The 27,612-nt window shown below is 43.2% G+C and overlaps 1 protein-coding gene across 4 annotated transcripts in view; it reads left to right on the top strand.

The window, feature by feature from the left end:
* The window catches only part of ZSWIM8 (zinc finger SWIM-type containing 8), a 53,572-nt gene extending 28,560 nt beyond the window's left edge, over positions 1-25,012 (top strand). Inside the window, exons 6-26 of one of the 4 annotated variants that reach the window (XM_041476137.1) lie at positions 1,089-1,170; positions 1,785-1,905; positions 2,244-2,445; positions 3,341-3,516; positions 5,981-6,989; positions 7,744-7,875; positions 8,396-8,575; positions 9,886-10,069; positions 10,635-10,733; positions 11,620-11,744; positions 12,986-13,217; positions 13,465-13,617; positions 14,560-14,782; positions 14,965-15,254; positions 15,985-16,208; positions 16,493-16,969; positions 17,562-17,730; positions 19,995-20,168; positions 21,568-21,687; positions 22,614-22,792; positions 23,983-25,012. In XM_041476137.1, coding sequence (XP_041332071.1) covers positions 1,089-1,170; positions 1,785-1,905; positions 2,244-2,445; positions 3,341-3,516; positions 5,981-6,989; positions 7,744-7,875; positions 8,396-8,575; positions 9,886-10,069; positions 10,635-10,733; positions 11,620-11,744; positions 12,986-13,217; positions 13,465-13,617; positions 14,560-14,782; positions 14,965-15,254; positions 15,985-16,208; positions 16,493-16,969; positions 17,562-17,730; positions 19,995-20,168; positions 21,568-21,687; positions 22,614-22,792; positions 23,983-24,186 — 4,755 coding nt within the window. In that variant the 3' untranslated portion in view covers positions 24,187-25,012. Of the gene's footprint in view, positions 1-1,088; positions 1,171-1,784; positions 1,906-2,243; positions 2,446-3,274; positions 3,517-5,980; positions 6,990-7,743; positions 7,876-8,395; positions 8,576-9,885; positions 10,070-10,634; positions 10,734-11,619; positions 11,745-12,985; positions 13,218-13,461; positions 13,618-14,559; positions 14,783-14,964; positions 15,255-15,984; positions 16,209-16,492; positions 16,970-17,561; positions 17,731-19,994; positions 20,169-21,567; positions 21,688-22,613; positions 22,793-23,982 lie in introns of those variants that run through there. The other 3 variants (XM_041476127.1, XM_041476146.1, XM_041476155.1) reach the window with 3 other exon arrangements.
* Positions 25,013-27,612: the final 2,600 nt, after the last annotated feature.

The following is a 27,612-nucleotide window of genomic DNA, read 5'->3' as shown; positions in this document are numbered from 1 at the left end:
AAGGAGAGTCACTGCAGGTCCCTGGCACTTCAGCCTTAAGATGTGACACTGCCGAGACCTGTGAATTTTCTTAAAATATGTAGTAGTGGGAAAACGGTACAAAATAGCTTAATGCTGAATCTGTTTCTTTAGATTATTGAAATGCAAAAAATATCCTTATGAAGAGTTTTCATCCATCTGTTTGAGATGTATCTGTAGTATTTGCAAATACAGGTATACTGAATGTGCTTTTCTTTACAGTAGGAGTGATCTTTTACCTCAGCTGTTGTATGGAGCTGTGGGGGATATCAGACATTCTGTTGCAAGTCATTTTAATCCTAATTATGTGTATTGACAATTTGCCTGTTCTGTGCATACATACAAAAGGCTAAATGGATCTATACTTTTCAGACTTAGTGTGGGGGAAAAAACTCTTTCTACTGTGCATTTTTCTTTCAAAAATAGCATTTTAAGGGTATATCTACATGGAATTTTACAATCAGTGTGAACCTTCTCTGCTTATACTCTGAGCTGGTCCAAAAGCTATGATTAGTTTAGTGCTGAAATTGCATTCATCTACTACTGAATCTCTTTGCTAACTGGATGGTCAATAAGCTAAAGTCTGCTCCAAAAATTGTGTACATGTATTTTATAGTTAGCTCCCCTGCTCCCATTTGCTTGGGTTTTAGAGAAATTATTTAGGGACAAGAAGTAAAGATCTTTCAAATTGCAGGAAATTTGTGACCTTGACAGCAGTGGCTTCCCTAACTCTCAAAATTATGCAGTATCATGACTCTGAAAATGTTGCAGTATCACTTTCTGTAGGCTTCTATTCCTCAAGAAGTGAGAGAGGAGTTAATAAATTGTGATGCTTTTGCTTACTTATTAGGGTGTGACTGCAGAAAGTGAGCCTTTCGTGGGCTGTGAGAGAGCTGTCGCAGCTGGTGGCTGTTGTGTGATCTTTAGCACCCTCTGTCGTCCTTTCTGAAAACGTAGAACTCTGTATTCCATACTCCTGAAATTGCCAGAGTGCTTCAGTCATGATCTTTGCCTGGGTGTAGCAGGGTAAGAAATGCTGTGTATATTGAAAGTTTGCTTCCTGTTTTCAGATTCTTCCAACAGCTCAGCGATTGCTGGATGAGTTGTTATCATCTCAGTCTACTGCCATCAACACAGTGTGTGGAGCCCCAGGTAATTTTAATACTTCTTATTTCAGCAATCTGTATCACAGATAGGAAGAGAATGATTCCATTGCTTCAGGTTTCTGAACTGATTTCTTACCTGGTAGCTTGGATTGCAGGTGGAAATAGAGGAAAAGGGATGGGTCTTGGCGCCTACATGTATATATGGCGCAACGACAGGCACCTCAGAGAGCTTGCAGAGGAAGGGAGCATCAGGCAATGCACTTTCTAACAAAGTGTTTTTCTTTTTAATTTGGTATTAAATACAGACTCCTGGGAATATCGGTTGGAGGGGACATCTCCCAGGTTCCTGCTTAAAACTGGACTATTTGCAACATTAGACTGGGTTAGCTGGGATTTGGGTAGCTTACCTAAGAGTTGATTGCCAGAGATGTTAGAGCATTCCTGTTTTAGTGCTGCATTACCCTCTTGGTCAAGAAGACTCTGCTAATTTAATGTTGTTAATGTTGAAGGTAATGTTATGGTAACATTTTAAGAAAATTCTGAATATGGTGTTCAGCAGTGGGTGAAATAACTTGGGTAGCACTGCCTGTGTCCTCTGTGGTTGGGCACATAAAGTATCTTCAAAGCTTTCAGACTGTAGATGTGTTTTTTATTTGTAAGATCCCACTGCTGGACCTTCTGCATCAGATCAAAGCACCTGGTACTTAGATGAATCTACTCTGAGTGATAACATAAAGAAAACCCTTCATAAATTTTGTGGACCCACTCCTGTTGTTTTCAGGTAAGCTGTTTCCCGTTGAAAGGAAAATGTGATGTTCATGTGATCTGTAAATTCATTCACCATATAGCCTGTATGCTTTGGACTGAGAGATGCTCAGTTTCATGGTTGCTCTTCTGGACTGTATTTTTGTGTAGCTTCTGCAGTGTTATTTCAGTAGAGCAGACCGTATTGTACAGTATTTGCTTGTGTGGTGTTCTTTAGCTCATTATACATTCTGTCTTTTAGGTGTCTGTGTCATTGAAGGGCAAATATATTTCTGGATGTACATTATACTCAGGATTTTCTGTGACTCTGCTTGATTTAATTTTTTTCTCCGTGTTCTTCTGCTTTATATACAGTGATGTGAATTCAATGTATCTGTCTTCCACTGAGCCACCAGCTGCTGCTGAGTGGGCTTGTCTGCGGCGTCCCCTGCGAGGAAGGGAACCTGAAGGCATCTGGAACTTGCTTTCCATTGTGCGGGAGATGTTTAAGAGACGGGATAGCAATGCAGCTCCTTTGCTGGAGATTCTGACTGACCAGTGTCTCAACTATGAGCAGGTATCTCTTTGCTTGGAGTGGGGGGATTTTCTGGGGAACCAGGCAGAGCCAGTAACTAGTGCTTTGTCTCTATACAACCCATGGCTGAATACAATTATTTTAATAGCCCATGTGTGTTGTAGGCAGGTGCTTCTCCACACTAAAAGGATGTTACAGTTTGCTCTTGTTCTGATTTAGTGATGTCCTGGTAACACTGTATTCCCCAAATGCCTTGATTCTTTTAACATGAATATGTAGAGTTTGAGTTGTTTTGTTCAGCATATTTGATTTGATTTCTTCCTAATCAAGGTGATTTATTTTGCAGTTGTTCTGTTTCTCTTTTTTTTTTTTTTTTAACAAGGCACATCATGTATGAGCTGTCATGTTGATAAAAACTAAATCTATATGTTGTGTGATAGAATCTCAGATTCTTTTGTTATCTTTACAGAAGACACCTTTTGGTGGATTGAAGCAGTACTTTTTTATTATTTGTTAAAATAATATTAGAAAAAAAGATTCCTTTTGGTAGTTCAGGACTTCGACCTCAGTTTCTAATATAAACTGTGGTGTATGTTTCCTTATTGCTCCATCCCATACCTTCTCGACTTTAAGCAAGGGAAAGGAAATGCTCCATTTATTACATTTGTTTACTTTTTCTCTCCAAGTGTGAAGACCTCTAGGAAGTGAATGTCCTGTGAGTGTTTTGTTCCCTGGGCATGTGCCTTCTAACTAGAGAAATGTTGAGGCCCTTAGTTCTCACAAACCAATATTGCTTTAATAGTCATAGTTATTTTGGAGTCAAATGAAAACCTGGTATTAACTACAGATCCTGTTTCCTTGGGATTATGAGGTGGAGTGAGAGCAGGGGATGAGATGTTGGCCCCAACATGGCTCCACTGAACTTTTTCTGCTGCAGATAACTGGCTGGTGGTACAGTGTGCGAACATCTGCGTCACACAGCAGTGCCAGTGGGCACACAGGACGCAGCAGCGGCCAGTCAGAAGTAGCTGCTCATGCTTGTGCAAGCATGTGTGATGAGATGGTGGTTCTTTGGAGGCTGGCTGTCCTCGACCCAACTATTAGTCCACAGAGGTGAGCTCCAGAATCAGTTCCTATCTATCTTTAATTTCTCTGATACTCAACCACACTAAAGACTTTCATCATGTAGATTTCTTGTGTTTGTATCATTACCTCAATTCAACCATTAGTCCTTCTGGACTATGTGCTCTGTAGCATTCGAAGCATTGTAATTACTTTAATTGCTATTGCTGCTTACTTTTAGCAACATCAAGTAGTGTGACTGATTTGTTTTCTGAGCATTCTTTCTTACATGGGTGTAATTCTGCATTTTAGTCTCCCAGTGGAGAACATTTGAATGATAGCATCAGCTACCAAGTAATTCTAAAGGTTTCTATATTTAACCATTCAGCAATTTAATGAAATTCTGTTTAGCCCAGTCATTCACTATTGTGTATTTTGAGATGAGCCAGTTCTTACTTCCTGTGCTCTTAGGGAGTTTATTCTCTGCAGTGTATTAGTAAACAGTGTCACCAGTGTATGATTTTCAACGTTTTCAATTGTCTGAGAAAAAAATTTGTGGCTTCTGCAGATTTCTAAACCATATTGTACTCTGGTAAGTCACTGCCATCTTCATTTAGCACCATCTTTATTTAGCACCAGTTGAATAGCAGAGGAGGTACTGAGAACTCCTGTTGAGATACTGCGGTTGACATCGTAATAGTTTGTTTTGTACATCTTGTCTACAGAGTGTGGTGTATAAAATGTATTGGATTAGTTTAATGTGCTATAAATTCTCAGAAGTTTCTCAGAAGAAATGAAAACAGGATGGCAATTTCAGAACAATTACATGTTAACAGGATTTTCTTTCTCTGAATTGTATAACATTAATAAAATGCCCTATGGAAGGCATATTAGGGACACTAAAATGGATGCAGTTTCTATCTTGTAGAGTTTACAATACAAAGTAGCTAAGTATAGGAGTTGAAGACAAAAACTGTAGGAAACTGGGAATGAGGCTTAAAATAAACACAAACATCAATCAAATCACACAGAAAAAGCATAAAGTATTTAAATAACGTATGAAGAATGAAATATTAATAACGTATGAAGCATAAAGTATTTTAATAACGTATGAAGTTGTGCTATCTGTATTCACATTTGAGTTATTTGATGCAGTTCAGATTTGCTCAGATCTCCTACTCAAACTAATGAATAATTGAAATGCTCCTGCCTGATTACCTATTCTCTTGGTGTTTGAATACTCTCCAAGGACCCTGTTCTTGTGCTTCCCAGTCCTTACAGTGACTCACAAGGAGACTTCACAGATTCTCATACTTATGTTCCCCTTCCTGAGTAGTTCCTGCTCCTTTTTCCTTCTGAAAATCATGTTCTTAACCAGTATGTTTCCTGGTTAATTACTTTCTTGAGTGGACAAATTAAGTAGTCCATTTCATTTAGTCCCTTTTGTCCCAATACCCAATACCAATTTGCACCTAAATTAGGTCACCTCAATTTTTATTTTGTTTTCTTGTCCTTTTGATAGGAAATCTGATAGGATTTAAGTGTTGGGATTATATATCAGAAATGTGTGGCAGAAATGGCACACTGCAGAATGGCAGTTGATTGAGACACCTGGTGAAATTTCTAGAAATCTATTTTTCTCTTTAATTCGATGACCATTTAGACTATTTTGCTCAAGTGCGTAGGCTCTATGTGAGATTTGGAGCTGGAAAATGCGGAACTGTTTTGTTCTTCCCATAGTAATAGGGGGGCATGGGACTAACTGTGTAACATGAGTCTACGTAGTCCTGCCAGTTTGCTGCTTCTTCAGACTTCCTTGAACATCAATTATTGCTGTCCCTATGGTTTGCAACAGTTTGTTCTCCTGAGGACAGCCCGCTAAACTTAATTTAAGTTGTTGGCCTCTATATAGGCACATTAGGGTAAAAAGCAAAATGCCTGGGAGGGAGATTAGATGGTCCTGTCTGTCATTGTGCTTCCCTGGGTAGGCTGTGTACGTTGTACTTGTGCATGCCTTAACTGGAGTTATTCACAGGGCTGTTTCACAGCTGCTACAAACTGTTTTATGAGTGTTTCCAAGGGCAGTTCCCCATGGAACTGAGACTGACTCTGAGACTCATCTCACTCATCTGGGACTCCTGAGACTCAAATCACTAACACCTTACTTAGGGCAGATAAGCAAACAGGGCAGACAGCGTTTTATTTTAAACCTCCCAGTTTGTATTGTGCTTTCATGTTGGTGATGTTCTTTTGTTTCTGGTCATGAACCTGATCTGGAAAGGTTCTAATCTGAACCTTTTGGTTCTGATCTGAACCTGTCTAGAACCCAGTTGTTAATTTATCTGTTTGCTTTTTTCAGTCTGTCTTCTTATTAGTGCTGCCTCTATTTAGTATTAACTTAATTCAGCAGATGATGTTTCTGACCAAAGGAAGAAAATGTTCTGTGGGTTGAGTAGTAGTTTGTTGCAGGTGCTTTTTGTGTCTGCTTCCTAAGCTGTCCCCTTTATTCTCTTAGGCGCAGGGATCTTTGCTCACAGCTCAGACAGTGGCAGCTGAAAGTCATAGATAATGTTAAGAGAGGTCAGCACAAGAAATCACTGGAGAAGCTCTTCCAAGGTTTCAAGCCAGCTGTAGAAGCCTGTTACTTCAGCTGGGAGGAAGCTTATCCCATTCCTGGGATTACATATAGCAGCACTGACAAGAAGAACTCATTCTGTTGGGTAAAGGCCATCCAACAGAGGAGCTGCCGGTTGCAGTGTGTGGAAAGTGCTTGTGAGGCTGGTAGGACCCACGGCCAGGAACTTGGGGGACCGTGTCTGCAGCCTGGGGACAGGCTGCGGCCCTCACCCCAGGAGCCAGCGGTTCGTCCAAAAGAGCTCACTGGCAAGAGGAAAGTTGTCTCTGAAACGCCGCAGAGGGTTCTGAGACGGCTCTCAGCAGAAGGGGATAAAGCTGTCTATAAGACTGCAGTGAGCAAAGCAAAGTTGCCAGTGAGCAAAGGCTTGACCAGTAAACATAGTGGGAAACGCCGTATGAGCAGTGAGGACAGCTCTCTGGAGCCAGACTTGGCAGAGATGAGCCTGGATGACAGCAGCTTGGCACTGGGAGCAGAAGCCAGCAATACCTTCAGTTTTACAGAAAGTCCACTGAGCAGGAGCTACAGGGATGCCTTTGAGGAGGATGGTGGAGTGTACTTCTCTGAGGGACCAGAGCCTACTCTCAGGAGCAGTTCCATGGCCAAGAAACCCCCCAAGGATCCTGTGGGGGAGATGGGTAGTGGTGATGATGACCTGCCTTCTGCAGATGAGAACTCTGGTGGTATGAGTCTGAAGCCAGAAGAAGTGGGAGAAAATGGTGCAGCAGGGGGAGGGGATGATGGAGAAGAGGAAGATGATTACCAGGTATACTATCTGAACCCACAAGAGGTAGCCAAGGAAGATGATGACAAAGCTGAAGGGGGAATTGAAGAGGAGCAGGATATATTTGCTGGTATCAAGCCTCTGGAACAGGAGAACCGGATGGAGGTAAGTTGAATCTAGTTAAAAATGCTGTTTTGCAGTTTTATGTGTTGTATAAATCATGGTCTCACCACGTTCATAGCTGTCACACTTAACCTAGGATGGTGTTAAATCAAGTGCCTAATTACAATGCTGTGATAACCGTGTCGTAAGGTATCTAAAAGCTTAGTGTAGCATATGTCTGCTTCCCACAAGCTTGATTCCCTGTTTCTGTGCTAACTGCAAGTGTGTCCCAGTTTTAGTTAGTCCCATCTCACACTCCAGGATTTACAAACGTAGAAAAAACAGTGTGTGCTTTTCACCTAGTCTAACCCTTTAAAATTATCTGAAATTAAGAATAAGACATGCTCAGCAAGAAAAACTTAAATCCAACCATTTAAGCAGAAGTTCTTTGGAAAGGAGAAACAGTCTAAATAAACCGTGTCTTATTCCAGTAATAACCACAAAATGTGCTTAGAGATTGCACCTATATAACCAAGCAGCCAAATGGCAATGCATGGAAATAGTGGTAGTTTGAAGTTTAGCATTTTTTGAGCTATTCTCTGATCTCTTAGCACTTGCAGAGAGGATGGGACTTAATAACGTAAGAAAAGGCTTTTTAGGTGAGTGCTTGGAGGAGTGGTGGTGAAGGACTAGGCAAGGAGGACTCTGCTGCTGAAATTAGTAGTGAATTGTACTTGCAGTCAAACAGGTGGTTTGAGCAGGCTGACTCCAGGCTGGGTAGTGTGGTTTGAACATGACTATTTGTTCCTTCTTGCAGATCCTGTTTGCCTGTGCAGAGGCACTGTATGCACATGGATACAGTAATGAGGCTTGCCGCTTGACTGTAGAACTTGCCAGGGACCTACTGGCCAACCCTCCAGATCTCAAAGTGGAGCAGCCGCCAACTAAGGTAGAGAGATGGCAGCAACCATCAGTAGTCTTGATGTTAGTGCAGCTCTGTGCAGCTGGTCCTGTTTCTTGTGGTTCTCTCCAAAACCTTAGTCTCCTATTTCATAATGTCCATCACTGGAAATGTTAGTAGTTTTGCTGTTTCAGGATAAGAGGGTTGGACATAAGCATAAACTTCTGGAAAGTCAGTTGCAGTGACACTAAGTAGTGTTTGTTGTATAGAAGGTTTCCCTTGGAAGGGATGGGCGTGTGACATCTGCCTGCACAGCATCAGCCCAATGGGGAACATGTGTCTTGTCCACAGGCCAGCTCTTTCACTGTGTTGTGCTGGGGTAATGTAGGGGAAGCAGTGATGTTCAGTGGTAATCACTGAAATTTGAGATTCCTCAGCAGAAGGAGCAAAATGTAAATGTATTTTATTCTTTCTCCTGTCTATAATTACTGCAAAGGATAAGAGGACAAGCATGGAGTCATTTAGGATGTTTAGAAAAGTGTCCTGTGACAAATTTCTCCTCAAACAGGGCAAAAAGAACAAGGTGTCAACTAGCAAGCAGACATGGATGGCAACCAACACCTTGTCTAAAGCAGCTTTCTTGCTGACTGTCTTGAGTGAGCGGCTGGAGTACCATAACTTGGCCTTCCAAATAGGAATGTTTGCTCTGGAGCTGCAGAGACCACCTGCCTCTACCAAGGCTCTGGAGGTAATTAAGTATCTCAAAAAGACAGTATCCATAAATGTTGTTCTCTTGGAATGTGTTTGCTTACATGGTTTAAATTTCAGCACCTGAAGTTTGGTTGTGCTTTTATAGGTTTTCTTAAAATGGATTGCAGTAGAACTAAATCAGTTGAGTGCACATCCCATTAGGATATGTTGATCTCGTAAAAAAATTATTAGCAGTATCACTTCAGCTGTTGTTACCTTCACTGATAGGAAGCTCAGACCTCGTGTGTCAACAGGTCTTTGATTTCACATGAAGCTATAGGTCTGAAAATATTTAAATGAGTACAAAATTTTTTATGAATGTATTATTTGGATAAAAACAGCCTAGTTCTTATCTTAAATATGTTTTCATTTTGCTTTGCTAATGTGGAGAACACAAAGTCATTTGTAAATATCCATATTTGTCCATATTTGCATCAGTGAAATGGTTTGAAAGTTCTTCCTTAGGGTGAATTGGTGCAATTGTTGTGTGTTTGAAAATTGTTGCTTTTGCTGGTACCTCATTCACTGGCAAGCAAGCATATGCACTGTACAAGCATATTATTTTGGACACTCCTTGATTACTATGAGGACTCCTGTTTTGAAAAAAGTGTCCAGTGAAGATCATGTCTCTGTGATTTACAGCTACCTTGCTTTTCACTGCAGGGTTGTTCAGTCCCTTAGAGTGTGTATTGTTGCTAGTTATCCACCAACTACAATTATTACACTAATTATCTGTGCTTCTTATGGTCTGATTAGAAGACTGTGAGTTTGGCAGTAAGGTAGCAGTCATTTGCTACCTTAAAGAAAACTATTGCTTTCGTGTGTTAAGAATGGAGAGAATACAGACGCAGAGCAGTGAAATGTCTTCATCCTGATGGCATGTGTGCTGCAACTGTGCCTGTTCTTCTGCTAATCAGTCTCTGGTGTCTCAAATGGGTGTATCACTAACATAGCATCCTTTCTTCCTACAATTACAAGTAACCACCTTTTCCACTGGCCTATCCAGTCAGATACTTCTGCTGATGTTCTTATGAGAGCTGATGCATTTTTTTCTATATGCAGCTGAAAAGTGAACATTTGATTTAAAAAATTTGTTTATAAATATGAAGCAAGACTGTTATTAGATTTGAAAACCTGTTTTCATTGTGGAGAGAATGGTAATGATGGCTAGGCTGGCAAGCATTGGTATCATTTAATAAACTAATAAAAACTACTGTTGTACTTTATGTATAAGGGAGAATGATCTGTGTCCCACAGGGGACTGTGCTGTTGACAGCTTTTATTCTCTTTCCTTGTGGATACTACCAGGTGAAGCTGGCTTATCAGGAATCTGAGATTGCAGCCCTCTTGAAGAAGATTCCCTTGGGCACCAATGAGATGAACACTATTCGAGGAAGAGCTGAAGAACTGCGAGAAGGGACCTTGTGTGATTACCGTCCTGTCCTGCCTCTGATGTTGGCAAGCTTTATATTTGATGTCCTGTGCACTCCAGGTACTGACAGCACTGGCCTGAGCATGTGCAGGGCATATTCTGAGATGCCAGGTCTTGAGGGATTTCCAAAGAGAAAATGTCTTCTGTATAAGAACAACCAAAGTTTAATTCTTCATATGCTGTTGCTTGCACTTGCTTCTACATTGTTTTAAAGATATTTTGTTCCCCAGTGGAACAGTTTCTCCTTTTGCCTACATTTGAAAACAACTGCACACTTAAGACATTTCAGCACTCTATGTGTGTTTGTAAAATAGTTATAAATTACTGACTTTGCTGCTTTTATGCTGGTTATATTCAGAGGAAGCTAATATAAATCAAGAATATAAAAAGAATACAGCAACCTAGGATTAGAAGACTGACTTGGCAATATACTGGTTTGGAGCCTTCTGAGTTTAGAGAGAGAAATGGGAAGAAAACCCTGTAAGGTGCTGTGGTCTTGAAACTGGTATGAGGCTAAGAATAGGACCACAGGAAGCTCTGCAAATTCAGAAAGCTCTCAGAAATGTCTTTTGCTTTGAAGCCTTAGCTTTGAAAGATGAACACTAATTCTGTTGTCTTCTTTCAGTGGTTTCTCCTACAGGCTCTAGACCCCCAAGCCGTAACTGGAACAATGAAATGCCTGGAGATGAAGAGCTTGGTTTTGAGGCAGCTGTTGCTGCGCTTGGTAAGAATCTTTTACAAGGAAAGTCTGCCTTCATCCATGTTCTGCATGCTTTCCCATTTTGAATGGCGAGAGTTCATTCCAGTTTGGTGCAGAAATAGAAGTGTTTTCAGAGTTTGACAGAACCAGATGCAGGATTCTACATGCCAGGGTTGAGGTATCATTGCAAAGCTGTAAAAAAATGGAAGGAGAATACTGGACGAGAACTCAGTGTTTAGGTAGTAACATGAATTTTAGCTTTCTGCTTGCTCTTTTGTGAGGAAATATGTATTGCCTGGACTTCAGTGGAAATGGACAGTTTCAGAGAATAAAAGGCAATCATTTTTTAAGAGATTAGACAATGATAGTGAAAGATTAGCAGAAATACTCTCAAGCATTATCATATCATTCAGGATCTTAGCATTGTACTGAATTCTTGCCTCGTTTGCTTCAACAACGAAGCAGTGATTGTATACACGTTATGTTGACAATACTGTATGCATGTTTTAAAGCAGTATGCAAAAAGAAATGAAATGGATTAGACAAGACTTGTTGTTTGTTGCCTCATTTCTGAAAGAAAGAGGATGAGTTTTTTATGATGTTGGAATGCTGGCTTGTAGCATCTGCAGAAGCAAAAGATTTGTTTCAAGATAGGGTTGTAGGCTTGCCTGGACTCTTCCTGTAGCCTTTTAGTATCTGGTTGTTCTGACAGTTATGGCCAACTTAGTATTCTAGGGACAGACTGCAGCTTCTGTTTATTCATAGCCTCTTTTTGAAGTTAGCAGAAGAAATATTATTTTGCCTGTAACAGTGAAGCGATTAAAACAGTCTGAAGTATAGACAGCTCTCAGGAGGTAGTGTAGTCCCATGAGCTCACTTGTCTCTTCATGCTCTGTTTTATGGGCTGCAGGTATGAAAACAACTGTCAGTGAAGCAGAACATCCTCTGTTGTGTGAAGGCACACGAAGGGAGAAAGGTGATCTGGCACTAGCCCTGATGATCACTTACAAGGATGATCAGTCTAAGCTGAAGAAGGTGAGTTTCCCTTTGAAAGGGGAGAGGGAGAAGGAAGGGTTTGGGTTTTGATGGATTTGATAGTTTTGCCAGTGAGTAGAAGTTGCTGTGTCACATATTGATGTTTTACAAGCTGTGTTGTGGTATTTAAATTCATCTACTGCTGCAAAATTGTGCGGAGTGTGTTGCCCTGGGAGAGGCACTCTTTCCATAGGTTTCTTAAGATCCAGTCAGGAGATGTGTTGTCACTGCTTTTATTGCTAAGACAAGTCCACTCCTAAGGGTTTTTGGTGCGCAGTCTGTGTGTGGTATGGAATTGCACATGTTTTGCTGCAGTGATATTGGTTTGCAGAACAGTATAGCTAGCAAAAGCTGTTTCTTAACCTCTCACCTCTTTGATATACTAGTTCAGTACACCTGTCTTAATTTCCTATGCAAGAGAGAGAGTAAAACTCTGCCTGTCTACCCCAAAGGAAGAAAAAAAATTGAAAACTGCTGAAGCTTCAGAAAGGATTTTATTGATCTTTTATATTCAGAAATCCTCCTACACAGCAAGAACTACATTATTAGTGTCTTTTTGTCTCCTAAGAGAGAAGCATTTTTGCTATAGTCTTCTCCAGGGAATAACAGGGACACCATGATATCAATCATGTGTGCATAAATGATCTGTCAGACTTGTGGTGTTGATTAAATATGAGAACAAACAGTAGAAGTGGACAAACCTTTAGAATGTGGTGATGCATTGTTCCCCAATTACATAATAAATTATGATAAGAAAATGTTACTATAGGCCAGTATAAAGCAGTTTCTCTAGTAGCTTTGCCCATTTCTCAGTAATGTATGACAGGATTTTTTGAATGGTAAGTGTGGAATTTTTGTGACTTAAACAACGTCTGGCAGAACTAAATTTAGAATTCTCCATTCTGTTCTTGATATACCAGAATTGCTTATTTTTTGTGAGTGTTGGGTGCTTTTCAAGTAAAGCCAGTGGCTGTTTCAAGTGAAAATGTAGTATTACTGAGTCTTTGCTTCCTCAAGTAATGCAGACCACATGGCTCTCAACTGTGTATTGCATTGCTCTTTGGTGCAGGAAGATGATGCATATTTTCTAGAAAATAAGCATTTTCTTTTTTTTCTCCAACAAATAAAATTTGTTGTCCACCAGGAAGTTGATTTGTTATTTTGCCTCTTTGTCTTAGTGTAATTCCTGGTCTGTTACCCTTCTGCTGAGTGCCTTCTGTTTGTTTTCCTTGCTTGTGAAGATTTTAGACAAACTCCTGGACAGAGAGAGTCAAACTCATAAACCACAGACGCTGAGTTCTTTCTACTCATCCAGCAAGCCTGCAGTTGCCAATCAAAAATCTCCTTCCAAGCATGCTGCCCAGTCTGCTGCAGCTATCCAGCAGCTTCCAGGGACTTCTGTCACTCAGCAAGCTGCTGTAAGCACTGCAGTTCAGAGCAGTCCTGAGAACTTTGTGGAGAAGAGTACACAGGGTAAGAAGGCATTTGCAACAGCTATGCTAAAATTTTCCATAGTTACAGCCCATTTTCCAAATCTTGAGTTAAATGTTCTTGGCCTAGTGTCAGATGATTCAAAAGAAAACTGAGACAATCATGCTCATAAATATAATTAATTTTATAAAAATCCTTTATCTTTTGATACTTGTATCTTTTAAATGGCCCCGATTTTAGAGATACAGAAACAAGATGATGTTAATGTTGTCACTGTTCTGTTTAGCAGAGAGCTCTCAGAGGTCCCCCTGTGAGCCAGCTGCAGAGGCCACTGTTTTGAAACAAGAGGGAAAGGTCCCCAGTCGTCTGGCCCTTGGAAACCGAGGTGGATACAATGGGAGATGCTGGGGTTCACCTGTCAGGCAGAAGAAGAAACACACAGGTGGGAATGGACTAGCTCATACAGCATCTAGTGCTCTCTTAGGCGGTCTGCTGGGGTGTACCCAAGAAAGCCAGAGAAGAGCTTTTTACAAGGACATGTAGTGATATGACAAAGGATAACAGCTTTAAACTGAAAGATGGGAGGTTCAGATTGGACATTAGGAATAAGTTCTTTAAGAGTCGTGAGGCTCTGAACAGGTTGCACAGAGAAGTGGTGCATGCCCCATCCCTGGGAGTTCAAGACCAGGTTGGATGGGACTGGGAGAAATTCTATTCTGTGACTCTGGGATTTTACTTGTCAGCCTTTCCTGTACAACAGAAGCAGCTGAGTATCTCTGAGGTGTTTGACATGGACAAATAAGATTTGCTCCATGAGTTTCCTGCCTTTCTTGAACCAGTTATGTTCTGTGTGATGGATTAGATACCTGGAGCTCAATGACTGCTGACTCTAGAAGTGCAGCACTGTGCTGCTGGACCAGAAACAAATTCAGAGAAGCTGCTGCCTCTCTATACTTCTCTTGGGAAGGGTATAAGTTAGAGGCAGAGGACGTGAAGGTTGTGCAGCATGTATCTGAAGGGTTTTCTTCCTGTTTGTATAATCTGTGGAACTTGACTTTGTAAGTGCATTTGCTTCTTGTTATTATACTCTGCCACAAAACTTGGCAGGTGGAGTGAGGAGCTGTGATGGTGTGAAGGGGGAAATAAAGATGCCTTGTTCTTGGGCTCTTCTGCATTTTAATGCAAGAATTACAAAATGTCACTGATGTCTGTGGTCAAATTGATTTAATCTCTCTCAGTTTGCAGTGAATGCCTGTCAGCCCTAAGGCAGTCACTGACACAACTGATCTTAGCTGGTACCGCAGGTGATATGGTTCAGAGTTTACCTTCCCACATTGCATTTACCAACCCTGGTGACATTTCTGTGTTGGTTCTGGTGTTGTAGGCATGGCTAGTATTGACAGCAGTGCTCCTGAAACCACCTCTGACAGTTCTCCAACACTCAGTCGGCGTCCTCTACGTGGGGGCTGGGCAACAACATCCTGGGGCAGAGGACAGGACAGTGACAGCATCAGCAGTTCTTCAAGTGATTCACTGGGATCTTCCTCTTCCAGTGGCAGTAGGAGAGCTAGTGGGGGAGCCCGTGCAAAGACTGTGGAAGTTGGCAGGTAATGAATAATACCAATGCACAGAGGCAACCTCTAGGCCGGATGTCGGGGGCATGGCACGTGTGTGTTGGGAAATACTTTATGGGGAAAATTTGCTTTGTTTCCTCTGGGCCCTAAAGACAGGAGCTCCAGCTGGCAAACTTGGGGTACTTATCTGAAAGATTCCTCTGTCTTTCTTCTAGGTATAAAGGGAGGCGGCTGGAGAGCCATGCTCCTCATGTCCCAAACCAGCCCTCAGAGGCAGCTGCTCACTTCTACTTCGAATTGGCCAAGACAGTCCTTATCAAAGCAGGTGGAAACAGCAGTACCTCTATCTTCACCCACCCTTCCTCCAGTGGTGGGCACCAGGGACCACACCGCAACCTTCACCTCTGCGCCTTTGAGATTGGGCTGTATGCACTAGGGCTGCACAACTTCGTGTCTCCCAACTGGCTCTCTCGAACTTACTCCTCGCATGTCTCTTGGATCACAGGTTACAGCAAAACTTTATTGAGAGGCTAACTTTTGGGCAGGAAGTGGGGTAGGGAGGCAAGCTTGTTCTTGAAAATGGTGATACTGGTGTGCTGTAGGAGCTCACACAGCTGCAGTAGTTGCTGATCAGCAGTGATTTACACAGTGGTCGTTACTTGGGCCTGGAAAGTTCTTGTGACATCTTTCTTGTTTGTACTGCAACATGCTTCAGTCTAAAAAGCCCACTTCTCATACAGAGATTGGTCTTTACCTCTCCTTCAGAAGTGTGCTGAAGTGACAGACATTTGTCAAGTATGAACATGCTCTCTGGCTATGTTCAGTTTTCACTTTCCTCTTCCTTCTGACTGCACCCATACCTACTACCTATCCATATGGCTTTTAGATGCATAAAAAACACACCTTCAAAAATTCATGTTTTCCTGACATGAATTAATAGACTGGCAGTCCAGACCGGTTTGTGGGTACTAAAATCACCTATAGCAAGTACTTTTTGCTATTTCCAATGCATTTTAGCTTAAGTAATGGTGTCCTCACTCACCACTTGCTCATTGAGGGCTCTTGTTGGTCCTGCATTTTGGGAGATAGCGCCTAAATTTGATGTGAACCTTAAGGGAAGCAACTGGGCTGTGTCACTGCTGCTGAAGGAAGTGAAGAGTGCACCTGCTGTTAAAAGAAAGCTAACTGTGCTGGGCATACAGTGGTGTGAGAGTCTCTCTCACTCTTCTTCTTAGGGCAGGCCATGGAGATTGGTAGCGCAGCCTTGAACATCTTAGTGGAGTGTTGGGATGGACATCTAACTCCCCCAGAGGTGGCATCATTGGCAGACAGAGCTTCACGGGCAAGAGACTCCAACATGGTGCGGGCAGCTGCTGAACTGGCACTCAGCTGCCTGCCTCATGCCCATGCCCTGAACCCAAATGAGATCCAGAGGGCTCTGGTGCAGTGTAAGGAACAGGTGAGCATCTCATGGCAGCTGCTATTGGAGGCTGATTGCTAGCATCAAGGATGTGCTGTTGTTACCTGTGGGGTTGGCTCCTTTGCTACTGCCCGGCCTTAATCCCAGTTCTCTGGATTTCTTATGTTTCATGAATAACACTGGTTATTCTGCTGCATAGCATCTGGCCGGTCCCCCATAGTATTAGTCATTTTAGAGCGCCTTGTACTTCTCCCCTCTTGTAGTTTTTCTTTCTTGTGTTTCTCATTTTACATTCTTAACTTCCTTTGTTTCACTGCTCCCAGGACAACCTGATGCTGGAAAAGGCCTGCATGGCAGTAGAAGAGGCAGCTAAAGGAGGTGGCGTGTACCCAGAAGTCCTCTTTGAAGTAGCTCATCAGTGGTACTGGCTTTATGAACAGACTGTTGGTGGGACCCAGAGAGAAGGTGCCACTGGCTGCAGTGCCGGTGCCGCGCGGGCCGTGTCTGAAGCAGCGCGTGGCTTGGCAGACAGCCGGGTGACCTCAGAGCCGACCACAGTGACAGTGGCAGCTGCAGTAACTGCAGCAGCAACCGTCATGCCAGTGATCTCTGTGGGGTCAACCATGTACCAGCAGCACACGGTGGCAGGGCCAGCAATGGCACATACACACACGCAGGGTCTCCACCCTTACACCACCCTTCAGACTCACATCCCCTGTAATCCCCAGTATATCGGACACACTATCCAGCACATGCCGCGCCCAGCTGTCTTCCCGGTCCCTGGCTCGGCGTATCCACAGGTGAGTTTTGGCTGTGCCTTGTTCATTTACTGTGACCTTGTGTGGCTGCTTCTGTGGGAGTATGTTGAAGTGGGGAGAGCATGGCGCTCAGACCTGTCATGATTTGAGATCAGGTCCCTCTTTCTGCTCTCAGTTGCCAGTTGGTGACACTTATTTTGGCCCTCCAGCTCAGCATTTGCACAATAAAGAGCCTTTTGTAGCTGTGTTTAAAGTCTCAAGAGAATATAAAATATAATATGTCAGTAGTTCTCAATTTCTATTGCTCTGTAGTTTCTCAGAAGGCACTGGACAGAAGCTTGTTTTCTTGAGAGCTTGCAGGCTAAATAGAGACTATGATGGGAAAGCCAAATAAAAGTTATTTTAACCTTTGCCTATTTTGGAAGGTCTTGGAGTGGTCTTCTGCAAAATTATTAGGTTTTTTTAAAGGAGAAGGAGCCAGCAGATGTAATGCTCATGTGGTACAAGTTTCTGCCTTTTCTTCCTTCAGACTGGACTTTTCAAGCTCTGGGGCTTGTGTGGGGACATGATGTTTTGAATTGCTTCAAAGTGGTCAGGCGAAGTAGCCACAACTGTTCTGTACCTTCTGTTGCAGGGTGTCCATCCAGCATTCATAGGGGCGCAGTACCCTTACTCAGTAACAGCACCGTCACTGGCAGCTACAGCAGTGTCCTTCCCTGGCGTGCCCGTCCCCTCCATGACACAGATTGCGGTGCATCCCTATCACAGTGAGACGGGACTGTCGCTGTCTTCCAATGTAGCATGTAAGTTACAGCTCTGGGCTGGGGAGCAGAGGTTTCTTTACTGTCTCTTAGCTGTTCCCCAGTGAGGTCCTGTTCCTTATTTATTACAAGTGGAATGAGGGTTCTTGCACTGGAAAGTTCTGGCCAAATGCACACCGTTCTGAAGGTGTGCATGCTCAGGGGTAGTGGGATTCCCAAGGGGGCCTGATACAGCTAGCAAGAGGAACTTCTGTTCACCTGAATTTCCAGTATGAGATTGTTTTGGCCTCAAGACTAAATCATGTTCGGAGCCCTTGTGGTCTTTCTGACATCTAACCTTTAAAAGCTTAATTCCTGCTCTCCTTGGGGCAAGGTGACCATAGAGATGATCTTGAGCAGACTCACGTAATTCTCTTGGGTCAGGTGAACAGAGTGCAGGAAGCAGGCAGAGTTCTGCTACAGAAGCACTACTAAATGTTTTATCATGCCTGAAAGGATTGGAGGCAGCCAGTGCCCAAATGTGGAACTATCAGAGATGACAGATGTTTTGTCGAGTCATGTCAATAGCTTTTGTAATGGTTGTTCATGTGTTGTGCTAGGGCTTGTGTGATGGTGAAAATCCATGAAGTAGTGTGTAGCACTGGGGCAACAGATCTTGACTGGATTGTGGACATGTTGTCATTGCCATGGAGTTCTGCACCAGTGGGTTGCACTTGACCCCAATCTCTGCTAACCCCTCACTGGAGAGGCTGTAATGTTTCCCTGTTTTCAGTGTGTTGCAACTCACCAGGTGCTGGAAGACTGGTATGTGGAAAAATACTGAAGAGTTGTGTTGATCTCCTTCATATTCAGAGTATCTGGAGAGTAATTTCAGTTATTTTTTTATCCAGTATTTTGATGCTAAAAAGCTAGCACAAAGGCAAATAAAACAGTCTTGAAGGCCTTAGGATCTCATAGCTGCCAGCCTTAGTCACAATCTGATGCTGTGAGTTTTCATTGTGAGAAACCATTTCTGTATTCCTCCAAAGAGTTATGGATCTTCCAGAAGTGCTAATTCATCTTAGAACACTTAAAATAGCGGAAGGAGAAAACAACCCCGCCCTTTCCAGCTGCCATTGTTTACGGCTTCCATAAACTTATTTTCAGTTCTTACAATACTGTTTCACTGTTCCTGAAGTACAGAATCATGTGGTGATGCCTGAGCTCTGGCAATAATTTACCTCACTCTTACAGGTTATTCTCCTTGGCCAGACTTCAAATGCAGTATCAATTTTGCCTTGCTTTGTGCAGTGTTTGGCACCTTGTGTGCCCTTGGTTGAGGGGGTTAGACAGGTCTTTCCTGGGAGCTGTATTGTTCTCAGGTATTTAACTATGCACTAGCAAACACGGAGGGGGAAATAAAAAGGAACTTACAGCATTGCTCAAGCTGGTGTAGTAGCATCATAGAGAAACTGTGAAGTAAGGGTAACAATTTGCACACACCTAATGGCATCTGTGCTCTGGAGTTCTCAAGCAAACCTTGCTTTTTGTTCTTTGTACATTTCTTGAGAGGGACAGGTAAATTTGAGTCTTGTAAGAGTTCAGCTTAGTGATTCAGTGTTTGCTGCTGTCTGTACAAGTTTAGGTGGTACAATGCAATGGATTTGCATTTGAAACCTGTCATTTCCCTTGAGTTTGCTCATACTAGTTAAGTGTCTGAAGGTGACAACTTCTCAAGTCTCCTTGCTGTTTTTTACTGTTGATACATGCTGCCAGTGTGTGCAGGGACTGTTCTTTCCAGGGACGGATTGGAGGTCAGCCTCCAGTAAAAGCCTTCCTGAACCGAGTGACAGCTGTCGTACAGCTGAAGTGGAAGAACCTTGATTGTTGGACTTGATCTTTGAGTGACTTAATTCTGTTCCTGCTCAGTAATTTTCCTAGCAGTTTCTCATCATATAGACATACACATGATTGTTTCCTCGGACAAGAAATCAGAACCAAACATTTTGTTTAATAATAGCAAATGTCTTCGAATCAACACGTTTACAAGTAAAACATGGATTTTGTGCATGTTCACAAGATACTTCAGAAGAAATGGACACACATGTAACTGACCCTGTCAGGCCCACCTTGCAAACAGAATAGAGCTATTTCTGGCCCATTGTATTTCAGTTGTAAGCCTGTGGGTTTTGGTTGCTTTATTGTTCTGTTTGGGGGAATATAACCCTACACTGGCAGGGGGCAGTCAGGTGAAGGAGATGATGTCCCAAGTAAACCTTCTTTTAGGCTGGTGCTGGGTCCTAATGCTGCTGTTTTGCTCTCTTCAGTAGGCAGTGTCCATGCAGGATCAACGTTCCCAGCGATTCAGGGTGCTTCCTTGACAACTCTGTCCTCACAGCCCAACTCCCTTGTTACGGGGGGTTTTCCTGCCGAGGATGAGCAGCACAGTCAGCCTGTGAGCCCCCAGGGTCTGCACTACCTCCACTCTGCATACCGAGTTGGTAAGGATGGCCAAGTGGGTTTCTGTAGTCCCCTTGAGAGGGATTCAGGGCAAGGCTGCAGGTTTTCACTGTCAATTTGGCAATTGGCTGCTGCACCTGTTGAGGGTGACTGCACCTGAGGGACATGGGAAAAGCAAGTTGATGATCAGATGTGGAGTCTAAAAATGAAGGTAAAGCATTGTAAGATTGGACAATTACTTTCCAGGACCATCAGAGCAGAAAAGAAAACTAAGTGGGTTAAGGCTGGGAAGAGTCTTGTCTTTTAGCAGATGTACATAAAGGAGCCTGAATAGAGCTCCAAGGATGTGACTATATGATAAAATGATATTTGACTCCTGCTGCTCAGGGATGGGGAGGGCACACCTCTAGTTTAATAGCAGCTGAGTATTCAGATGCACAAAGGAAGTGCCCTGTGCCTCTCCAGTTATTTGTTAACGATAGATGCAGAGGGAACTTATATTTAGTGAAGAGTGGGTATCTAATTAGTATTCCTTTCCCAGTCACACTGGTTATGAGAAAATAAGAGTGTCTGCCTGAATTGCCATTGGTACAAGAATAGTAGTCTTGGGGTTTGGGATTAAGCTTAGATTGCAGTAAGCTGCTGTAGTAGTACGTAGTAAGCTACTTGTACACAGACTCATGGTTCAACCCAGTGGATACTTGATGTAGGATAAGGAAGCCTCTAAAATAAGCAAAGGAAGAGAAACAGCAAGAAAATGGAAGGAAAACTTGACCTTTTTTTAAAAGCTAGAATAGAGAGTACTTGTTAGCTAGAAAGGTGTGCAGATGTAGTTTAAAATATCAGTGGTACATGGCATGCCATGAAGGGTGTTTAGTAACCTGAATAAGAGAGAGGCACACAGGCAGGGAAGATGGTCTGGAAGATCAGGATGTGGCAAATGTTGGTGTTTGAATATTGTTTAAATGGGTGGATTTATCTGAAGGACTGTAATGGCACAAGTGAAATGTTTGCAGATTGGCAATCCTGCAGCTCAGTGGTAGCCTGTTGTCTTTGCTGCAGAGCAGGCTGGTTTGGGTAGCTTCTCTGTTGCAAAATTTAGATCAAAAGCTTTGCTTTCAGGACATTTCTTGTAGTGCAGCCTTTGGGGCTCTCTGCTTGACGCTGCCGTGGATGCTTGAGTGTCTCTTTGCAGCTCTGGTGAGGGGTGATGGCTGTGCAGGTTTCCCAGCCTGGAGAAGCAGATCCAGATGTTCTTGCAGATAGTTCCTGTGCTGGCAGGCTCCAAGGCTGGCCTTTTGTTTCTGTCTGGACTCTGCAGCTGTGGAATTTTCTTCTGGTGGAGGGCAGGCCAGTAAGGTTGTGTTGTAGTGAGTGAAATGCTAGACTTAGCCTTACTGGCAGAAGTGCTGCTTGACTGTGGCTGCCCCTTTCTCACAGGGATGCTGGCTCTGGAGATGCTTGGCCGAAGAGCTCACAACGACCATCCCAACAACTTCTCCCGCAGCCCGCCCTACACTGAGGATGTAAAATGGCTCCTTGGGTTAGCTGCAAAGTTAGGTAAGGCTCAGAGCAGTACTTAACAGAAATCCACTTGCTGGGATTTGGGCTATGATGGGAAAAAGCTCTTGAAGGAATGAAACTTCAAGGATTGGGCGAGCCTGATATCAGTGCCATTCCTGAGAGAAGATCCCTACTGCTCTTTCATCCATTCATTTGTCCCATTTTTGGGTTCTGTAGGCATGCTGTTGAATTTTGAGTCACTGGATGAAGTACATGAGATTGGACAGGGTTCAGAGCTTGTATCTCTTCCATTCTATAATATCAATTCTTTCTTTTCCATTTGCACTGTATTGTAGGTATTCTTCTTATGTATATTTATACCTTCTGTGAGGACTTTTTATAGCAATAGGTGCTCAAAACACCTATTTTTGGGGGGGTTGCTTGTTTTTACTTCCATTTTGCTCTTGGATCTTTTTTGTCAGCTCACTTTCTAAATTCTTTCATAAGCCGTAAGAACTAAAAAAATCTTTACAAACAGCCTTCTATGTAGCTTCTGCTTCTGCTGGCAGAGCTCCACTGTAGGAAGTGGTGGGGAAGCTTGACTTATGTCTACAGCCTCCTTAAAGCCTGAGTGCTGAGGCATCTAGGTGCTTCCTTGATGGGCAGTCAGGAAACAGTGGAGAAGGTACAGTGTTATCCTTGTCTGTCTAGTAACCTTGTCAAATTAGTTTCCTTTCACATCTCCTTTAAAGAAAAGTGAATTTGGGAACACCAGTAACTGAGGTGGTATCTGGTCTCTCCTCAAACCTAATGGATATAGCAGAATCTTCTCTGTCCCATGAGTTTGCTAGACTGTCTCCCCCAAGCCTGCTGGAGGATGCAGTACATGGAGAAGGTGCTCCAGATCCAGGTTCTTGCTGTGAAGTGTGATTTCTTGTGTGTCTGTTATCTTAGCACTGTTGTTCTGACTTCCTCCTGTGCAGGTGTAAACTACGTGCATCAGTTTTGCGTTGGTGCTGCCAAGGGGGTGCTGAGCCCTTTTGTGCTCCAGGAGATCATCATGGAAGCTCTACAGAGGCTCAACCCTGCCCATGTGCACAACCACCTGCGCACCCCAGCCTTCCACCAGCTGGTGCAGAGGTGCCAGCAGGCCTATATGCAGGTAAAGTGTGGCTTATCTTCTTGCCAGTCAGAGCTGCCAGGCCATTGCCTGCCTTGGAGGTGCTGCCTGTGTGTGCATGTGCAGAGGGGAAGGGGCCTTGGGCACTGGGAGCTGACGTGGTCCATTTCCTGATGCAGCCTTCTCCCTCAGCAGGGACTGGAGTAGATATCACGTGCCTGAATGGGGGCTGCATGCAAAAGAACTCACTGTACTGCTTCTGCCAAGGCCTTCCACCTCCTGTGCTCTTCCATGAAGGCTGGGGTGGTTGTGTTCTTTCTCACTCCAAATGCTATGTGTACCTTTTAACTTCTGAACTTTCTTTGTTTTCAAGCCTCATGTCCACCCCTGTCCCTAGCCCATCCTTTTTACTTTTTTGTTAGTAGTAGCCTGTTTTCCCCTCCTCACAAAGTTCTGGCATGGCTGTCTGGTGTGCCAGTGCTGACACCAACAGTGGAAATGGCTTGGTCAGCTACCAGCACAGATATCCCAGGCTTTGCTGAAACCAGTGTTTCAGTGAGCCAGCTGGAATACCAAAGCTGCCTGTTTTTTAAAACAGTGCAATCAAGACACCTCACATATACCTGCTTCTCTTGAATAAATCACCAGAGGGTGATTCTGCAGCCATATTGGCCAGATTGAATTAGCTGTTCTATCACCCTAGATGGTATTTTTGAGACATGACAACTTCTTCATTTGACCTTGAAAGCTAAGCCTGTTTTGGGGCCTTCTTTGAGAAGCTGATAGAAGTGACAGTGTAAAAAGCCTAGAGATATTTTGTAGCAATTTAGTGTAAACTTTACTCAGCCCACGTCCCTTAGCAAAGGAGATATACAGTGACCAGGAATGAAAGGTTGTGAGGGGTGGATGCTGGTGGGGTAGAATATTACCTGTCCCTTTAGTGCTGTACCTTCCCTTTAGGCCCAATAGAGTGCTCATGACATCGAGGTCTCTTACTGATGTTGTGTGCTGCATTTTGGTGCTCTGAGGGAGCACTGCCCTTGGGTGTGCTGGGGTGTAGGACACAGCACTGCTGCTTTTGAGGTACTCTTCTGTCAGAGCTGCGAGTCTTGGCACCACTGGTGGGTAACAGGACCATGTGGCCTATTGCTCTGGGAGCTCAGTCTTCTGAGTTTCACCAGCAGGAGGGTGGTGAGCAAATGCCTTAAGGCTCTTTCCCTTTTCCCATCCAGTACATCCATCATCGGCTGATCCATCTCACTCCAGCTGACTACGATGACTTTGTGAATGCCATCCGCAGCGCCAGAAGCGCCTTCTGCCTGACTCCCATGGGCGTGATGCAGTTTAATGATATTCTCCAGAACCTAAAGCGCAGCAAGCAGACAAAGGAGCTGTGGCAAAGGGTCTCTCTGGAAATGACCACCTTCTCACCATGACATCAGGTGGAGCTCCACGGACACACAACCCTTTGCCCCCAACATAGTTGTAGTTCCATTTACACCATCCTTCCTTCTGGTGTCTTTTTTATTTTAGTTTTAACTTGTTGGAAACCACTGATCTGATGTATTTATACCATGACATTCCTCTCCAGCACTGTTGCGTGTTGGCGCTCTGCTTTGCTCGCTCTTCCTCCTCCTTCTCAGTGGGCTGCAGGCTTGAGAAGCATCAGGAAATGAGAAGGAAGTTGAGCTGGCTGCCCTGTGGTGTAGTCACCGCTTTTTTCCCTGAGCCCTGGGAGGCTGTTCTGCGAGCAGTTTGCAGTGTGATTGCGCACATGTTAGAGGGGTTGGGGATTCTGTCTGAAATATTTATTTTGGCATTTATAAATATGTAAACTTTTTTTTTTTTTTTTTTTTAATGAGCTTCTCTTACTCCACACACCATCTCCTTTTGGAGAGTGGCTGGAACTGCTGTGCACAGTGAGTGCTCCCTCCATCCCTTTCAGCAACTCCTGGTGAGAGAAGCTGAGACTGGAGTAGCAGGGCCAGGGCCACCTCTGCAGCTTTCTGCAGCAGCTGAGGACAGAGGCTGGAGCTCGGGCAGTGAGTCCTTGACTGCACTGAGCTGCCTGGAGACTGCCAGAAGTGCTTGAGCTCTTTCTCAGGAGCGTCCCTCACTGGGCACTGCTGGCTCATAGAATGTTTTGATCCTGGTTGTTACAAGTTGTACAATCCTGTTTCTTTTGGCTGGGGTATTACTCTCCTGTAATCACTTTCTTATCCCTCGTCTCTTCTCGTTTCTGATTAAACACTTGTTTTCTTAGACTGACTCTCTTCTCTCTGCTATGATGTTGGCAGTCTGAAGGAGCTGGCCAGCTGTGTGTCAGTGGGAGCTCCTGTGAGCCTTGGTAGGTGGCTGCTGTGCTCTGGGGACGGCAATCCAGCACGAGCTGGGGCCCAAAGGTTTCTTGCCTGGTACTGCTCTGACAATGACCTGCCTCTGCAGAGGCTGAGGTACATGTTTGATGGGTGTTGGGAGAGTTGGTGGTAAGCCTGGGATATTCTTCCTACAGTTCTGTCAGTCACTGGGTTCCTTTTCTAGCCTTGATAATGTGTGATAATGCAGAGCCTTGTATTTCCCAAGTATTGTGCAGAACACCAGCTGCTCCCATGTATTTAGAGAGCTATTTGGTGGACTATGAAAGATATCTAGTAGGGATGGCGTTGCAGAAAATTAAGTTTAGATAGCTTAAGTGTATAAGCACATACATTTCAGGGCTTTTAAAGTGGAAGTTAAATAACTCATGGATGCTAAGAATCCCATTTCTCAGCAGTAATGTATTTTGCTTCTTACTTGGGTTTAGCCAATGAGTTTTTGTTTCTGCAAGTTAGAAATATGTGCCTGTTTGATATTTTCAATGATACTCTTAAAGAATAAAGTAAATCATAGGCACAGGGCAAAAGAGATGAACAGGCTCTTTGGGTTTGGCTTTGTGTACTGCACAGGCCAGTGAGTATGGCTTAGGCTCCTCTACTTCTGATTGTGCAACAGTAACTATTTAAAGATGTCCTTATAGCTCCTTGTGTTCCTCCATAAGGTGTCTAGTTGCATGCTAACTAGAAATGCAGATGATCGTAATAATGCGTTAGGCTCTGTGTTTTTTAAACTGAAGTCTGTGTTGATTATGAGCTGCCTGTTGCTTGGCAAAACTTCTGGATTTGACTGGAGAGCACAGCCTAATGATGTGTGGAAGGTTTGGGTTCCTAGAACACTTTCTGTGCTCTGGTTCTTGCATGTTCAGAACTGTGAAAGGAGCATAGAGAAAAATGAGTTGTCTAATAAAGTCTAATCTTTTCGAATGCTATAGAGGAAAAATCTGTGGAAGAGAAGGGAGCGTGTTTTAGAAGGAAAGAAGCAGAAGGGAAATGGGTAAAAGAGCTGAATATTAAGTATCAGGAGCAGAAGTGACTTGTAGCATTAAGGATTTGGATTGAATAGGGAAATGAAATGTCAGAGCCTCATCTGAGATGTTGATTGGAAAAATACGCTTACACCCTGAGCAGGCGAGTTGTCAGACCACTGTGTGGTAATTTGTTGTTGTTCCTGAGCCAAGTCCCATGAGATATATCTGAGCAGGGACAGAAGAAAGTGAGGAAAGAGAGGATGATGTTTTTTATTGCCATGTGGCTGTGAGGCTATTGAGGTATTTTTCCTTTATAAGAGATGGGATGAGCCCTGATGGCCCCAGAAGCATTCATTTCCTGTTAAAAAAGAACAGTTATTACCCACTGCAGTCTTGTTAGTCAGTCAGTATTCCAGGAGTGGGTAACATATATAGGCTTAGAAATTCTGAAAAGACATTTCAGAAGACCTGTAAAAGAGGTTGCAGGCAACTCAAATTTACTTTTTCTGGTAACACGTGTTTTTTCACTTGGAGTAAATGTTCCCTAGGACTTTCCCAACAACACATGAAATGTCTCCATCTCTGGACATGTTCACCTATTACCATCTTTCTTGCCTGTGAAAATTTTCTTTTGGAGGCACTTTCCAGGAATATGAATTAACAGAACAGTATTTGCCTTTGAACTTCACTGTCTTTACAGCCCATGAACAAGGTGAGTTTGGGCTGTCCTTTAATGAAATGATGTGCCTGGCAACAGGTATGGCTGTAATTAGCTGAAAAGCCCCCTACCTTGTTTTGTTTACAGTCTGTACTATTTATTTGGGATTTTTATTTTGTTTTTTGGAGAGTCTGTTCAGAACTAGCCTTCTGGAGAGGTGTTGAAACTTCAGTTTTAAAATTTTTTTGCTTGGGTTTGGTTTTTATCAAGCCTGAACTGTGGTATTTTGGAGCAGAATACAGCTTTCACTTTCCCACCTTATTTAGCAGCAGCTTGGCTATTGCTACACAGTGCTGGAGTGCTCTGTGGAACCTTGGAAACCTCAGTCAGTGGAAATGGGGTAAGCATTGAAGTACCAATGAAGTTCTTCACCACCTCTTGGTCGAAGTTGTCAGCTGTAGCAAAATGGCATAAATTTAGAGTAGTTTTCTATAAGAGGCAGAAAAGTTGTAGTTTTCTTACCTAGACATTAAGAGACGGGCAGCATATAAAAATGAATTTTTCAGGATGTGACTGGGAAAAGGATGTGCCAAAAGAGATATGTTCTCACAGTAGTCTGCTACCACTGACTTTTTTTTCTCTTTTTTTCTTTTTCCTTTTTTTTTTTTTTTCAAACTGAGGTGCAGAAAGTAAAAGGTTGGGCCATCAGGACTTCTCAGCATTTGCTCACCATGACTGCATAGGAGTTTTCTTTTAAACCCTTTTAAGCCATAGACCAAATGGCTCTCAACTACAGTTTATTTAAAATATTTTGTGTTTTCTCTTTTTGTGCCTGAATTTAAGTGCCATTGACCATGATTA

Source organism: Pyrgilauda ruficollis, unplaced genomic scaffold, assembly GCF_017590135.1.
Source record: "Pyrgilauda ruficollis isolate IOZ18807 unplaced genomic scaffold, ASM1759013v1 scaffold11, whole genome shotgun sequence".
In the NCBI taxonomy this organism is placed as follows: Eukaryota; Metazoa; Chordata; class Aves; order Passeriformes; family Passeridae; genus Pyrgilauda; species Pyrgilauda ruficollis.
The sequence above is the reverse complement of the archived record's forward strand: the minus strand, read 5'-3'. Positions and strand labels throughout refer to the sequence as shown.